At 39.1% G+C, this 17682-nt stretch overlaps 1 protein-coding gene across 2 annotated transcripts in view; it reads left to right on the top strand.

The window, feature by feature from the left end:
* SLC25A13 (solute carrier family 25 member 13) overlaps window positions 1-17682 on the top strand; it is a 225507-nt gene that overhangs the window by 112765 nt on the left and 95060 nt on the right. The window contains exons 6-11 of one of the 2 annotated variants that reach the window (XM_006157502.3): window positions 8293-8439; window positions 10880-11018; window positions 11813-11906; window positions 12182-12266; window positions 16689-16773; window positions 17224-17382. In XM_006157502.3, the coding sequence (XP_006157564.1) occupies window positions 8293-8439; window positions 10880-11018; window positions 11813-11906; window positions 12182-12266; window positions 16689-16773; window positions 17224-17382 (709 nt within the window). Of the gene's footprint in view, window positions 1-8292; window positions 8440-10879; window positions 11019-11812; window positions 11907-12181; window positions 12267-16685; window positions 16774-17223; window positions 17383-17682 lie in introns of both variants that reach the window. The other variant, XM_006157501.3, reaches the window with a different exon arrangement.

The raw sequence follows: 17682 nt of genomic DNA, 5'->3' as shown, positions 1-17682 counted from the left end.
TTAAGGAAATTCAGAGCTCCAGCCTCTGGTGGTGGGTCAGGTAGTAGAACACCACTGTGCAATGCTGGAGCCATATGAGAAGGCTCAGTGTCCAGATTTGTGGTTGACCTGAACACACCGAGCATACCCCATAGCATGGCCATGATCCTAGGTGGCTAGAAAACTGGAGAGAGGGTTGTGGCAATGGCAAGACCCTGTTATGGTCCCTGTCTTTCTCTCTCTTTTTCTATCTCATGAAATAAATAAAATTGAAGATCTTATTTTTACCTGATGGTCTTTTAACCTTTAGATATTTGAAGGTAACTATTGTTTCTCCTATGTGTCTTTTCTCCCCTGCACATGTGACTTGTCCCCCATTCTGGTCCTCTTCATTTTTGAAATGAAAGCTGTTTTTATGTATGCTGTATTCTAAGTGTATTGAGCTCCATCCCAGCTTTATCTCTCCTGGGTTCAGATCTAGGAACTGTCAGTCTCTCGTTGGCCCTACAAATGTGTTAGGTTTCCCTTAAATATTAGCTTTAGAGATGCCAATAAGAGCTTTTATTTTTAAGTCATTTTGCTGTGCATAGTGAGCCTGATGTTTTATGTCTAAGATCATAGATTCCAGAATCATATTTATGAAGTTACCTGTGTTAGCTTCTTTGTTTTTTCTCCTCTTCAATCTTCCAGTACTGGGAGAAAGAGCAAAAAGTGTGCAAGGCCTTTAAGGTTTGGTTATCTCCATTTGGTTCTCTCCATTTGGTTCTGTGCAACTGTTGGGAAAATAATCCTGGTGCTTTGGGTGCATAGAAAGCTTTTGCCTTAAATGAAAAATGTTTCAAAATGTTACTGTTTTCCCATGAATATAACCAAAAGCAAAATCCTGAACATTCAAAATAACTTAAAAGTAAATAAGTTTTTATCTTTCTACATCTCTTAAGATTCCAAAGAGTCAGATATATTTTTGAATCTGCTCTCTGACAGTAGCATTCTCTGGATCTCTGCATGCACTAGTGAGGCATAAAGAGCTTTGTCCGTGAGGCAAAATGGCCTGAGTGTGGGTTCCTTTGACTGCTTCCTGTCTGTGAAGCCTTAGATTCCTCAGCTGCTGCACTGAGGTTAGTGTCATTAACAGCACCTCCCTGATAGGGATGCCATGTCCATTAAATGAATTAATCCCTGTGAAGCACTCGAGAACAGTGTCAGATGCCTAATATATGCTTGATAAATGCTGTTGTCATGGCTGTTGATTTGGTTGAGGTAATATTTCCAATTCTTCTCCCAGAGGAAAACAGTCATGTCATACACAGATGTTCTGCAGAAGGCAACCCTCATGCTCAGTAGCTACTTTTAAAGTTGAGGGATGACCTAACTAAATGTTTTCATTTACTCTAATATTTAGAGAACTATGTAGATCTAACTTCTTGTTAGAAGTTGGAATTGATCTTGTCCCCTATATTTAAGAGATGTGGGAGATGTTCAAGTTGTTCATCATCAGAGTTAAAAGATTGAGACTCCCCGTTCATACATGTTTAGTCATGCAGGAGTAGGCACAGGGCTCTGTAGCTGGCACTGTCCTCATCTCAGACGTGCCCCTTGTCCTGCAGGGTGTGCCTCGGCCCTTCACTTTCTTGTCCATTTCTCAGCCTGGCATTCTAGACAGGCTATTCTTAACATTCTCGCTTTCTGAAGAGACTGCCGTCGCAGGAAAGTGATGCCATTTTTTTGGTGTAATGGTCTGAGGATCTCTCTAAGACTCTATTTGAGTTATAAACTAGGGGAAATGGTAAATAGCTGAACAGATCTACTGTTGTTGAGAGTAATCTTGGCTTATGATAGCTTCAGCAGTGGGTCTGGCAATTCAAAGGAGACTGTTCATTTACTTTCAATTGAATACATACTGTGGTCGTTTTTCACTACAGGGTATTTACCAGTTGATTTCTTCCTGGATTGGAGGCACTCGTACAGAGAACCCTTTTTAGTTCATTAGATTATGATTTGTTCACTCGGTTGGCTTTATAGAGTGCCTTTCACTGATGACAATGCCTGTTTATTGAGTGTCTACTATATCTCAAGTATTCTGCCCAGCACCCTAAGTGGAATAGGCATAAACAGAACATAGTGACTTTTCTCTGGCTAAGTTGGGAAATAGAAAGGATTGTAATCAACTAATTACAATGTAGGACAATACAGTAAGTTAAATATATATATATATATATATATATCAAGCAAAGGATCATATGAATACAAGTCAGTTATTTACAGTTATGAAGCCTAGTTATGTATTAACCTAAGTGGTGGCATTTGAGCTAAATCTGGAAAAGGGGGTAGGATTTTTAGGAGCAAGAAAAATGGGCAACAGTCTGCATTAGGTTGAAGGAAGAGTATAGGCAATAGCCTGGGTCTGCAGAAGGTTGGCAGGGCTGGTTGTGGGCTAATGGGAGAAGAGGCTGAGAGTAGCTCCCATAGGGTCTTCAGTGCTTTGCTGGGAGATCGAGGTCAGATCTGTGAGTCTGAAAGGTGGCTTGATGTGTGCAAGGTGGACTACAGACACCAGAGAGAAGCTCTCAACCAATAGCTGGGGCCCTAGGGGTATTTTAGGGCAGGTCTGAGGAGAGTCTGAACCAGTATCATCAGGAATGAAAAGGAAAAGAGGCATTTGGGTGAACTTTTTTTTTTTTTTTGAGAGGTTTTTGCTATAGGTCGCGTGCGCTCGCCAGACAAAGAGAGACAGAGAGACAGGAAGCGAGAAATCACCCCCCAGGGGGGATGGTCTTGCCGCAATCCCTTCTCCTCCATTCTCCTCTTGGGATCTTGGGCACGCATGCACACGAGCCCGGCGTGAGTTTTAAGTCACCGGGCCCAGGACTCAAACCACGGTAGACTACGTGGGAGTCCAGTGACATAGCCATTATGCTAACTGCTGTCCCTTGGGTGAACTTTTAAAGGCCTGTATGATATAATTTGGCTAATGGTTTATTCTGGGGGAAAGGAAGCTTGAAGAATTGAAGGTGACAGTTTTTTAGGTGAGGTACCCAGAAAAACAACATGCCAACAATTAAGTTTTGAACATGGGGGTGGGGTAGATCAGGTTTGAGCACTGGATGGGAGATCTATAAAAGTGTGTTAGTGATGTGTGATGTTGTGGTCTTTACAGGATACCTACAGCAGTATGTTCTCTAAGCAGTGAGAAATTCTGGCCCAGCAGATAGGAGTGGCATTTGGATGTGGGAGTCAAGCCCTTACTTTTAAGAAATCCTTGAGGGATTGAGGGGAGGGAGCACTTTGCCTGGGAAGGTAGCATGAGAAGACATGAGGACAGAGAGCAGATAAAAGCCTCCCACGAAAGGAGCCAGTGGTAGAGGCTCAAGAAAGGAGTTGCAGCAGGAACGGGCTGGATCAAAACAGGAGAATGCAAGAGCTGCAAAGAGGTGTTTTCAATAAGATAAAACTCTAATTCTTATCAAATGTCTTATCTTTTTTTTTTCTTTTTTTGAGAGGTTTTTGCCATAGGGTGCGTGCACTTGCCAGAATAACAGAGAGAGACAGAGAGACTGAAAGCGAGAAATCACCCCCTAGGAGGGATGGCCACGTCGCAATCCCTTCTCCTCCATTCTCCTCCCAGGATCTTGGGCACACACGCAAACGCGCCCGGCCTGAGTTTAAATCACTGGGTCCAGGACTCGAACCACGGTTGACTACATGGCAGTCCAGCAACACAGCCATTACGCTAACTGCTAGTCCCAAAATGTCTTATCTTTTAAGTACATATTTCAAACTACATAAAAGTAAAGAGAAAAGTATAACGACCCACTATTTATGCTTTATGCAATTTTAAATATGATTCAGTATTTTATTAATCTTTTCGTATCTTCCCATCTTTCCAAGGAAAGGAAAGGAGAAACCACTTTAAAGCAGATTGATGTCTTTTTATCATATTTTAGTTTGCGTTCATTCATAAAAGCAATTATTTTTTTACACAACTGTAAATTATTGTCTCACCAGAGTTTAAAAGTTAATTCCTTACCATCATCCAAGAAAGGCACATTTTATTTAAATAATTTGAAATCTTCAAGAACTATGTCATTGATTCCTTTTTAAAATAATTATTTGTTTAATTTTTATTTATTATTATCGTTATTATTATTTTTTTTTAATTTGCCGTGGGACACTTGTACTCAGCAGAGACAGACAGAGAGAGAAAGTGAGAAAGTAAGTTGCCAGGTCCAGGCCTTTAACTGTGGTCGGTCATGTGGGAGTCCAGCGCCCCAGCTACCATGCCATCTGCTGGCCCCCCAGTGATACCTTTTAATTGCCTAGAAATTAGCTCTAACTCCAAGGGCTTCCTTGGGAAGTGAGTAGAGTGTTGTGAGGAGATACTAAAATGTTCTTTTTTTTAATTTTTTTTATTTAAATTTATTTTTTTATGTTCATTCACTGTACATCATTACTACATCCAAAATGAGATTTTCCATCCAGAGTACACTGTATATTGTCTCAATCAAGTACATCAACATACATGTTATTGTCAACAAATAATTTTCCATTTCTTGTTTCCTGTATATTTTGCTTTTTGCTTCTCCTCTAAGGCATATGATGAGATTTGATGGTAGGTTGTGCTTTTGTCAATGATTCAGTTATCCCCTGGGGAGAGCTGCAAAGAGGTGTTTTCAATAAGATAAAACTCTAATTCTTATCAAATGTCTTATCTTTTTTTTTTCTTTTTTTGAGAGGTTTTTGCCATAGGGTGCGTGCACTTGCCAGAATAACAGAGAGAGACAGAGAGACTGAAAGCGAGAAATCACCCCCTAGGAGGGATGGCCACGTCGCAATCCCTTCTCCTCCATTCTCCTCCCAGGATCTTGGGCACACACGCAAACGCGCCCGGCCTGAGTTTAAATCACTGGGTCCAGGACTCGAACCATGGTCGACTACATGGCAGTCCAGCAACACAGCCATTACGCTAACTGCTAGTCCCAAAATGTCTTATCTTTTAAGTACATATTTCAAACTACATAAAAGTAAAGAGAAAAGTATAACGACCCACTATTTATGCTTTATGCAATTTTAAATATGATTCAGTATTTTATTAATCTTTTCGTATCTTCCCATCTTTCCAAGGAAAGGAAAGGAGAAACCACTTTAAAGCAGATTGATGTCTTTTTATCATATTTTAGTTTGCGTTCATTCATAAAAGCAATTATTTTTTTACACAACTGTAAATTATTGTCTCACCAGAGTTTAAAAGTTAATTCCTTACCATCATCCAAGAAAGGCACATTTTATTTAAATAATTTGAAATCTTCAAGAACTATGTCATTGATTCCTTTTTAAAATAATTATTTGTTTAATTTTTATTTATTATTATCGTTATTATTATTTTTTTTTAATTTGCCGTGGGACACTTGTACTCAGCAGAGACAGACAGAGAGAGAAAGTGAGAAAGTAAGTTGCCAGGTCCAGGCCTTTAACTGTGGTCGGTCATGTGGGAGTCCAGCGCCCCAGCTACCATGCCATCTGCTGGCCCCCCAGTGATACCTTTTAATTGCCTAGAAATTAGCTCTAACTCCAAGGGCTTCCTTGGGAAGTGAGTAGAGTGTTGTGAGGAGATACTAAAATGTTCTTTTTTTTAATTTTTTTTATTTAAATTTATTTTTTTATGTTCATTCACTGTACATCATTACTACATCCAAAATGAGATTTTCCATCCAGAGTACACTGTATATTGTCTCAATCAAGTACATCAACATACATGTTATTGTCAACAAATAATTTTCCATTTCTTGTTTCCTGTATATTTTGCTTTTTGCTTCTCCTCTAAGGCATATGATGAGATTTGATGGTAGGTTGTGCTTTTGTCAATGATTCAGTTATCCCCTGGGAATAGCAACTGAAATCTTCCATTGGACTTCCTATCTCTAAGACATATGAATCAAATATATTCAAAGATACTCTTACAGTTTTGCCCCCTCTGATACACATGCCATTCAACTCTCTCTTCCAGAGCAGCAGTCCTCAACCAGAACATATGTTCTCTCTGGGGACATCTTTGATTGTCACAACCTTGGTGAGGCAGAAGCTACTAGTATCTTGTGGCAAGAAGACAGATATACACAGAACAAAGGCTTAGCCTGCCCAAAAAGGCAATCATGCCAGGGCCAAGGCTGAGAAACCCTGTGTCAGAGGAACGGCATATTCCAGAGGAGAAGCACGCCTTTCATCTGTTGTTACATCATGTATTTGTGTACAAGGTTGCGGTTAGGAGTTTTCCTCATTTCATTAGAGAGAGGTTAATGTCCCTGTAGGCATTTTTCCTTTGATCTTCTGCAAACCTAAGCTGGGTTTGGCCAGATCTTTCAACCTACCAAATGTCATTCCAGTTTACATTTTCTTTGTGTTCTTGGACTCTAGCAGAGCACGCAAGTGATTTGATTTCTTTGAGTAGGAGATTTAAGGTGGAGTTCACTTTTTGAAGACATCATGTTCTGAGCAAACTTCTCTCTCTCTTGAAAGGTGACAGTAGCTTGGGGGTGCTATTTAACAAGCAGGTGGGAGCTTGTTAAATCAAGATGTAATCTGTATTTTTTCAACCAGATTTGAAAACGATAGTAGAGAGTATAAGTGTAGATACCAGAGACCATAAGGGAGGGAAGCAGGTGATAGAGAGGGGGTGGTAGAGGATTAGTGGGAGGGGCAAAGGAAAAAATATTTAACAGACGAAGGAGTATAGAGTTTTCTGTAAAAAAAAAAAGTCTGCAATTTTTGCTTTAGAAAAATTAAAATTAAAAAAATAATTTTTATTTATTATTATCGTTATTATTATTTTTTTTTAATTTGCCGTGGGACACTTGTACTCAGCAGAGACAGACAGAGAGAGAAAGTGAGAAAGTAAGTTGCCAGGTCCAGGCCTTTAACTGTGGTCGGTCATGTGGGAGTCCAGCGCCCCAGCTACCATGCCATCTGCTGGCCCCCCAGTGATACCTTTTAATTGCCTAGAAATTAGCTCTAACTCCAAGGGCTTCCTTGGGAAGTGAGTAGAGTGTTGTGAGGAGATACTAAAATGTTCTTTTTTTTAATTTTTTTTATTTAAATTTATTTTTTTATGTTCATTCACTGTACATCATTACTACATCCAAAATGAGATTTTCCATCCAGAGTACACTGTATATTGTCTCAATCAAGTACATCAACATACATGTTATTGTCAACAAATAATTTTCCATTTCTTGTTTCCTGTATATTTTGCTTTTTGCTTCTCCTCTAAGGCATATGATGAGATTTGATGGTAGGTTGTGCTTTTGTCAATGATTCAGTTATCCCCTGGGAATAGCAACTGAAATCTTCCATTGGACTTCCTATCTCTAAGACATATGAATCAAATATATTCAAAGATACTCTTACAGTTTTGCCCCCTCTGATACACATGCCATTCAACTCTCTCTTCCAGAGCAGCAGTCCTCAACCAGAACATATGTTCTCTCTGGGGACATCTTTGATTGTCACAACCTTGGTGAGGCAGAAGCTACTAGTATCTTGTGGCAAGAAGACAGATATACACAGAACAAAGGCTTAGCCTGCCCAAAAAGGCAATCATGCCAGGGCCAAGGCTGAGAAACCCTGTGTCAGAGGAACGGCATATTCCAGAGGAGAAGCACGCCTTTCATCTGTTGTTACATCATGTATTTGTGTACAAGGTTGCGGTTAGGAGTTTTCCTCATTTCATTAGAGAGAGGTTAATGTCCCTGTAGGCATTTTTCCTTTGATCTTCTGCAAACCTAAGCTGGGTTTGGCCAGATCTTTCAACCTACCAAATGTCATTCCAGTTTACATTTTCTTTGTGTTCTTGGACTCTAGCAGAGCACGCAAGTGATTTGATTTCTTTGAGTAGGAGATTTAAGGTGGAGTTCACTTTTTGAAGACATCATGTTCTGAGCAAACTTCTCTCTCTCTTGAAAGGTGACAGTAGCTTGGGGGTGCTATTTAACAAGCAGGTGGGAGCTTGTTAAATCAAGATGTAATCTGTATTTTTTCAACCAGATTTGAAAACGATAGTAGAGAGTATAAGTGTAGATACCAGAGACCATAAGGGAGGGAAGCAGGTGATAGAGAGGGGGTGGTAGAGGATTAGTGGGAGGGGCAAAGGAAAAAATATTTAACAGACGAAGGAGTATAGAGTTTTCTGTAAAAAAAAAAAGTCTGCAATTTTTGCTTTAGAAAAATTAAAATTAAAAAAAGAAAAAGGTGAACAGTCATTTGTATAGTAGTAATTAAGTGAAAAACATCAGTTAAGTATTTCACTTCCTTTATTTGTAGGAAATACAACTGGAGCATGCAAAACAAGCCTTTGTGCAACGAGACAATGCCAAGACTGGAAGAGTCACAGCCATTGACTTCCGAGACATCATGGTTACCATCCGTCCCCATGTCCTGACACCATTTGTAGAAGACTGCCTAGTAGCTGTAAGTCGTAACTTGTCCTAATGAAGAGTTTATTCTACCTGTTCAAATTCTATAAATAAGAGAGTAGAAAAATCATTTTTATATATTCTCTAAGAGGTTTTTTATATTTGTTTATTAAAAACATTAACATTTTTAAAAACATAATTGTATAGATTATCAAATTTACAAAGAATGTGTTTGGGCTAGTTTTGTATTGTTTTGTTTTGGAGAGGTTTTTGCTGTAGGGCGCATGCGCTCGCTAGAAAGACAGAGAGAGACAGAGAGATAGAAAGCAAGAAATCACCCCCCAGGGGGGATGGCCACGCAACAATCGCTTCTCCTCCATTCTCCTCCCGGGATCTTGGGCACGCACGCACGGCGTGAGTTTAAGCCACCGGGTCTGGGACTCGAACCGCAGTCGACAACATGGGAGCCCAGCAACATAGCCATTATGCTAACTGCTGGTCCCCTGGGCTAGTTTTACTGGGTAGTTCAATTTGTTGTCTGGATAAGACAAAGAGTCTTCAAAAACCTCATGGAAATGCATATTATGAAAAACTATGCACAGAATTCAGATTGTGTGTGTATGCCAATATAAACTCATACTTAAATTCCATTTTCCACAAACTCTTTGAAGTTCTCACATATAGAATATCTTAGATAAATGTATTAACTGGTTAAAGAAACAGGGAAAATCAAATATGTAATCTCATGTTAATTCTGCTGTATATGATGAGGTATGTCAATTGTTGATTTTTGCTAATCTTGTTTATTCTCCAAGTCAAAAAAAATCACAAAACTTTGCACACATATATTGCTGTTAGAGAACAGGAACTCTCACCCTCAGATTCACTTGTTCACTCGCCATCCATGTGTCGTGATTACAATAGCATGCAAGGATCACAGAGCATTCCTCCTAGTGGATTTCAACTGCTCTCCTCATTTCATCAACTCAAGGGCTGTCCTGCCACATTCTGTGGTAGTGATTCTCAAGACTTTGTGATCAAACATCAGAATCAACATGGATAACAGAATCTCAGTGGGTTTTTTTGTTTTGTTTTGTTTTGTTTTTTGACTCTAGGGTACATGTACTCACCAGATGGAGAGAAAGTGGGAAATCATCCCCCTGGGAAGGTGATCACTCCACAATCTCTTCTCCTCCATTCTCCTGTCAGAATTTTGGGCCTGTGTATATATATGCCCAGTGAGTTTTCCAGGAGGTCACTGGGTCCAAGACTTGAACCACATAATCAGCCATGTGGGGTCTAGCCACCTTAACCTCTATGCCACTTGCTGGCCCTCTAAGGTCTTTTCTAGGCCTGTGATTCACCATCTTTAGGTAATGAGGCATTAGAGTCTAATCCCAGAAGTGTCTAGATGCTTCTGATGGGCACTGAGATTTGAGACCATTATTCAGTGGTAACTCTTCTTTCACTAGTCCCAGGAAGAAGACACTGTTTTCACCATCCTTTGGGTTTCCCGTAGTGCTTAGCATGGCAGGAACTCAGAGGAACCTCTTGGTTCTACATTTTTTTATCCCCCTGGTGCCTCATTCTGGAGACTGACTTTCTCACACCACCATTTCCACTCTGACACTGTTGATCTAACTCCCTTTCTTGACTTCCCTTTCCTACTCCATACTGAACTCTCACGTCAACTATTTTAATTGATTACTAAGTGAAAATTTATGTGTTGTTACCTTATAAAGAAGTGCTTTCCTCATAAAAAAGATTTTGTCTTGTTAAGAAAGGATAGAATTTGAAACCCCAAACTGAAGTTTCATTCATAGTGGACATACTGTCTGTTTCCCTTGTCCCCTGGGAAGAAATACGGTTTCTTAAAAATTTTGATTATCAGAATTCCAACCAGTCTTAACCCCCATCAAAGTATATGACATCTCATAATTTTACCATAATATGCTTTTTTGCTAGAAGTACCACCAATGTAATGTCTGTATTTAAATGATTATTTATTGCCAGTTATAAATACCATGACATGCCTTGATATTAATGTTAGATTGACTACTTTTCTAGTGTGTTTGCACCAATAGAATTTTGCATGAATAAGTACATGCATGTGTGCACGTGTATAGTTTTGCATGTATAAGCCCTTAAGATTTGCTCATTAGATGAAATAAACCAACTTATAAAACATTTCCAATTGAAACTTGAACTCTGTAAATTACTACTGGTCCTGTTGTTATAATCCTACACATGCATTTATTTAGTTTCTGGAGTTGTGGGTGGAGAGTACAAGTTCTGGTCATGATTAGTTGCAGTTCTTTCTTAAAAAAATTATAACATTTTTAATGTGAAAGAAAAATACTTATGTTGATTTCTTCTTATATATGTATTTTTGAGTATTTCCACACTACATTCAATACACATATCTCTGAATCTTCTTCATTTATAAATCTTCTGTTTATTTTTTTCTTCTTTCTCTTATTTTCAACCTATTTGAGGCTGCTGGAGGTACCACATCCCATCAAGTTAGTTTCTCCTACTTTAATGGATTTAATTCACTCTTAAACAACATGGAGCTCATTAGAAAGATCTACAGCACTCTGGCCGGCCACAGGAAAGATGTCGAGGTGACTAAGGGTGAGTGAGAATACATCTAATATTTTGTCTGTAAGTATCCTGGTATCTTCTTATTAGAGTGAGGAAAACAACCAGGAGTTTATGGTGTAGATTTTTCTATCCCACTCACATGTTAACCGTATGGTACATGTGTGTTGTCTATCATTTGATCAGACAAGCAAAAGCAGATAACAAGGTTATCTTCACCAAGGTTTATATAAACTGAATTCGGTCTTTGAATGAGGAAAACATGGAAGTCCCTTAAATGCTTTTCAATTCTTACTAAAACTTGAGCTAAATTGACAGCCACTGATGTGGGCTCCTAAAGTATTAATACATAAGAATTCAGTAAACTTATATTGATGACAGTGTGAGTTGGTCTATAGGCTCAGAACAAGACATTATCAGTATTACAATGGAATTTTTAAAAATATATAAAAACAGAGAATTCCCTTGGACATGCCAAAGAGTTCCATTTATATAAACTCCTGGGACCTATGCATATAACGTTTCATATATGCTTGCTTATTTTCCTTGACCTGTAATGTGAATAAAATAATATCCTGTGTCATTTATTCAGAGCCTTCAAATGGCACCAAACTTTTAAACCAAGTGTTAAGGAAAATATTGTGACACTCCTTCCAAATGAGTGAGAGGATTGCAAAAAGTCTTACCCTATTTGAATTGACTTGATTCTCTGGCTGATGATAACGTTTGGTGATGGTCACCCATTCCAGTGCCTTGAGTGAATGCTGAATTGAGTGGCTATTTCATCTTAAATCTTTCCCTTTTAACTTTTTTTTTTTTCCATACAGAGGAGTTTGTTCTGGCAGCTCAGAAATTTGGTCAGGTTACACCCATGGAGGTTGACATCTTGTTTCAGTTAGCAGATTTATATGAGCCAAGGGGGTAAGCTGGCTTTCTTGCTTTTTTTCTTTCTTTCTTTTTTTTTTTTTTTTTTTTTTTTTTTTTTTTTTTTTTTTTTTTTTTTTTTTTTTTAATTAGCTTGATAAAAGGAATTAAGTAGAGGTGGGGGTATAGGAGGACAGAAATCAGGAGAAAAAGAAGCCAAATTAAATATGATGCTAAAATATAGGAAACAAAAGTGGGAACACTGTAAAATTACATTTAAGTTGTAACACATCGCTGTTTTTGTGGTTGTTTATGTTTGTTTTTCCCTCCAGACGTATGACCCTTGCAGACATTGAACGGATTGCTCCCCTGGAAGAGGGAACTCTGCCGTTCAACTTGGCCGAAGCCCAGAGGCAGGTGAGCAAAGATGACCTTCCTGCTATTTCCTTAGTGGGATGTCCCCAGGTCCTTTTCCCTTGCAGTTGCTTTTGGCCTGGTATCTGACCTGTCCCTTTTCCATTGTGCGCCAAAAATTCAAACAATTTCAAACAGAAAGGAGATGTTCTGATGAATACACATTGGGCATTCGTTTGTTGCTTTCAAAGATGGGACAATTTCCTAACTGCACTGGAAGGAAGCCTCGCACTCCACACACAGGCAGAAAATCTTTCCTACTTCGCTTCCTAAATCTCATGTGAGCAGTGTGGGGATGGAGCCCTGGCTGGGGACAGCATCCCCATCAGCAGCCCTGCACTGCTGAATGAAAGCCGTATTTGCTCCATAGAGAGACACTTTGTCAGCACATTGTCTAACTGCCATGCCTTCCGTTTTTCTGAATATCAAAATGAGATAATTTTGTTTAGTCTGGAGTCATAGTTTGAAGGCTTTTAGACCTATTTTCTCTGTGAATGGATTCATAAGTTATGTGGAAACAATTTTAGGAATGTTAAATTTTATTTTATGGTTAATAGAAACCAATCTCTTGGAGTTGCCTGGTTCCAGAAACTGAAGACTTCAGATCTCCTCATTTAACTCTTGGTCAACTTTTTGTAGATGAGGGTTAGAGAAGAAAAGCCTTTAAAGCATGTGTTGTGCATACATGGTGTTTGTAAAATAAATCTACTCACAGACGAGCGTCGTTTTTAGAAAAATACCTCCTTTAAGGCAAAGCCACCTCTGAGTCCTGTGAGACTTAACAGTTTTTGGCATGGAGCTCTGGGTTTGTACAGAGACGCCAGTTTGACCACAATGGGTTGATGCGGGCTACATTTTTAGGACTGTCAGGCTTCAAGCCAGGACCCCCCTCCTTTAGCTCTCTCCCACCCCAGTGCAGCGGTGAATTTTGTGTGCAGTCAAAGTAGTGGGTGTGTGTTCAGTAAATCCTAACTAGGCACCTCTGGAAAACCAGCTGGCCACAGTTAAAAGAGGAAGCCGATTCCCCTGAGTGCAGGAGAAAGAACTGTGTAGTCACGTGCAAAGACAGGAAAGACATCGCTCTCCCCTCCCTTTGATTTTAAACAGTGCTTACAAGATGATTATCTCCTTGCCTGTGTGCCACCAGCTATCGTAGAAATTTGGGGATTAAGAAAAGGAGAGAAGTTATTTTATTTTATTTTGTTAGATTCCTCCAGCTCTCCAGCTGGCAGTGGCATCTCAGGATTTTTCCGTTGAGCCCTGGCAGCTTCTGAGAGTTTGCGATGGGCGCTTGTTGATAACTGGCCACGAAAGGGTTACACTAGACTGAGAAGATTTACAGCAGGAAATGATTGGCTGCTGCTTAGAGGTTTAGGGCAGTTCACAGTGGCCTTGCCTGGAATCTGGATTTGTACTTCATGAACCCCAGTGGGCCAAATTCCAGTAAGGGAGATCATGCACCTGTGGGCCAGGGGTGCCTGCTCCAGTACCTTACAGCCCTGGTCTAATAAAAGCCTGAGGCTTCGTTTGTCTTTATATGCGGAATCACTAGTATTTGTAGGTTTCTCCTCCCAGTATTTTCACTCATTATTTTGACTCTAGAATATTTCTAAGTATTGTGTATTTGTATCCATGTAAATAAAATAGTGCTTCTCTTTGGGATGTGTCTGTCAAAATGAAGGTAGTATTGATTTCCATCTATATAAGGGTGGAATTAGAAACAACACATAGAATTTGGAGCAGAAATGTTTTTACATTCTAAAAGATGCATATTTCTATGTAAAGCTATTTTCAGTTAAATGACTTTGAAGGAGATTCCCAATGATCTCATTGTATTAAAATTGTGTTACTTTGACAGCAACTAAAATCCAGTGGGTTGATAGCTGGGATTGGTGATTATTTTCATTGTTCACTGATTTTAATTATCATGGTTTTTGAAAAACAAATTTCATTGGATGTATTTATTCATTCAACAGGTATTTATTAAGCACTGACTAAATGTCACCCTCATTTGACAACTCTGTGTGACATAAAATTACTATTTTATTCATGCAGGTAGAGATTTGCAATATTCTGAAATGTTCTGGCATCGAAAACACTGTAAGGATAATAGGTCGAAAGAACAATAACAAAGCAACTGAATGACTTAAAGTATGAATTTAGAAAGGATGGACAGAAAAGAGGAGAAACAAGATTTCTAACACAACCACCTCCAGTAGTTCCCCCTATTCAAGGCCCCACATGGATCCCTGACCCATGGATAGTAGTGAACCATATATATCTATGCACACTATGTTTTTGCCATTTGATAACCAAAATGGCTATTAAGTGACTGGTGTGCGGTAGCATACATAGTGTGGACACACGAGACAAAGGGATGGTTCATGTCCTTTTTTTCAGCAGCCCTCTATTATTGGACATTTAGATTATTTCCAGAATTTTGCTCTTAAAAGAGTACTGCTTTTGGGACCAGCAGTTAGTATAGTGGCTATGTTGCTGGACTCCCATGTATTCAACCGTGGTTCAAGTCCCGGACCCGGTGACTTAAACTCAATGCCAAGACGCGTGTGCGTGCATGCCCAAGATCCCGAGAGGAGAATGGAGGAGAAGGGATTGCAGCGCGGCCATCCCCCCGGGGGCGTGATTTCTCGCTTTCTATCTGTCTGTCTCTCTCTGTCTTTCTGGTGAGCGCACGTGCCTTATAGCAAAAAAAAAAAAAAAACTCTGGGGAAAAAAAAAGAGTACTGCTTTTTAACATTAGTGTAGCTTGATCTTTGATTACATTTATGCAGCCTTTTTATAAATAAATCGCAGGGTAAGAAGTTATGCACATTTTAAGGATTTGATGTGTGTATTACCTAAGTTCTTTCAGCTTATACTTGATTTAGTGACAGATTGGAGCAAGTTTGTTTTTGTCAGACTGGGTTTTGCCATTTGAAACAAAGTCAAAAAATGTGCAAGTCAAAAAACTCTCAAATTGATTGATGAATAATGATGTCTCATGATGTTTTAAAATTCTCATTTCTCTGGTCATTGATGAGATTTGGTTGCTGGACTCCCATGTATTCAACCGTGGTTCAAGTCCCGGACCCGGTGACTTAAACTCAATGCCAAGACGCGTGTGCGTGCATGCCCAAGATCCCGAGAGGAGAATGGAGGAGAAGGGATTGCAGCGCGGCCATCCCCCCGGGGGCGTGATTTCTCGCTTTCTATCTGTCTGTCTCTCTCTGTCTTTCTGGTGAGCGCACGTGCCTTATAGCAAAAAAAAAAAAAAAAACTCTGGGGAAAAAAAAAGAGTACTGCTTTTTAACATTAGTGTAGCTTGATCTTTGATTACATTTATGCAGCCTTTTTATAAATAAATCGCAGGGTAAGAAGTTATGCACATTTTAAGGATTTGATGTGTGTATTACCTAAGTTCTTTCAGCTTATACTTGATTTAGTGACAGATTGGAGCAAGTTTGTTTTTGTCAGACTGGGTTTTGCCATTTGAAACAAAGTCAAAAAATGTGCAAGTCAAAAAACTCTCAAATTGATTGATGAATAATGATGTCTCATGATGTTTTAAAATTCTCATTTCTCTGGTCATTGATGAGATTTGAACATTTGAAAATAGATTAATGGGTCGTCTGGTGGCATGGTGGTTAAGACGGCAGGATTCCATAAGGCCAGCTATGAAATTCAAGTCTCAGACCCAGTGGCTTGAGAAATATCCTTGGTATATGTGCATGCATGCCCAAAATTCTGAAAAGAGGGAGAGAAGGAGCAGATTGCAGTGTTACCATTCTCCATGGGGGTGCTTTGTCATTTTCCCTCTCTTTCTTATTCTGGCTCTGTCTAGTGAGTGTGTGTGCCTTCTGGCAAATTCAAAATTCTTTAAATAAAAATAAAATAGGGGCCAGCAAGTAAAAGTAGCTGGTGACTCAGGCACTGAACTCCCACATGGCCAACCGTATGTTGAGTCCCAGACCCAGCAGCTTGAAAATCACACCAGGCATGTGTACGTGCATACCCAAAATCCCAGGAGAAGAAGGAGTTGCAGCCTGGTAATCTTCCCTTGGAGGTGACTTCTCATTTTCCCTCTTTTTGTCTTCTCTAGCCACCACATGTGCCCATTACAAAAATAATAATAAAATAAATAAATAAAATTATGTAAATAAATAAAATGTTTTAGGAAAAGAGACAGGTTATAACATTATTTTTAGTAAAGAATGGCTTTGATTATGTTCACATTTGATTTTGAACATTAGTAGCAATAAAAGCTTTGTATCAATAAGAGTTAATAGACTCTAATCCTACTTTCTTCTTTGACATTATAGTTATATCATGGGTTTAGAACACATGCCATTTTAAAAAAATAATATGTGCTCATTTTGTTCTATCCCTCTGTCTTCCTGCCCTTCCATTCCTGTGCACACAAAGAAGAAGGCCTCAAGTGATTCGGCTCGGCCAATTCTCCTACAAGTTGCAGAGTCGGCCTACAGGTTTGGTCTGGGTTCTATTGCTGGAGGTTAGTCATGGATACGTGCCATGTTTTCATTTTCACTATTTCTCTTATCTTTTCTGACTTTCCTTCTTGAAATGTTAAAGGACAAAGTCTCTTCTGGGCTTTCTCCAAGCTAGTACGTAAGAGGTGGGAATAAGAGCCAAGGGGACTTTTTCCTAGATTTCCATCATGTCATCAGAGACTTAAAAGTGGCAATTTTTTGCTTACCTGCAGGTAGGCAGATTAATAATAAGGTTAGGCCATAATGATGTGCTTTTAAATTAAACCATCTATAGCATTCATTTATCAGGAGGTATTTGAATGAAAATCCACTAGTGTTTATTAAGAGTATAAAAAGAAAGTGCTGTTTTAAAATCTGTACATATAAAATTTATTTCTTTTCTTTTAACACCTCCTCCTTTACTCTGACTGACCTGACTTCCTTCTGAAATATTGGTATTTTTTTCATTTTAGCTGTTGGGGCCACTGCTGTGTATCCAATCGATCTTGTAAAAACTCGAATGCAAAACCAACGATCAACTGGCTCTTTTGTGGGAGAACTCATGTATAAAAACAGTTTTGACTGTTTTAAGAAAGTGCTGCGCTATGAAGGCTTCTTCGGACTGTATAGAGGTTAGTGCTGTGTGCTAAAATTCATGTAAAGTGAGCTAAATTCTCCTCTCAGAGCCTGAAATGAATTAGACTGCGTTAAAATGGAAATACAGCAGATTCTCAATTATCCATGCTAATGGGAGTAGGCTGGAGGCATCTAGGGCATAGCTAATCAAAACAGCCCACACTCTGAAAGCCATTTATGTAGCTCCGTTGTGTGTTTTATTTCTTAAAATAATAAATTATTTTTATAGGCATCTTCAGTGAGTTTTTAAATGGCTCATCTTGTTTATGGTCTTGAAGTTCTCACTCACTGGTCAC

The sequence above is a fragment of the Tupaia chinensis genome, unplaced genomic scaffold (genome assembly GCF_000334495.1).
Source record: "Tupaia chinensis unplaced genomic scaffold, TupChi_1.0 Scaffold000544_1, whole genome shotgun sequence".
In the NCBI taxonomy this organism is placed as follows: Eukaryota; Metazoa; Chordata; class Mammalia; order Scandentia; family Tupaiidae; genus Tupaia; species Tupaia belangeri.
This window is presented reverse-complemented; position numbering and strand designations above follow the sequence as displayed.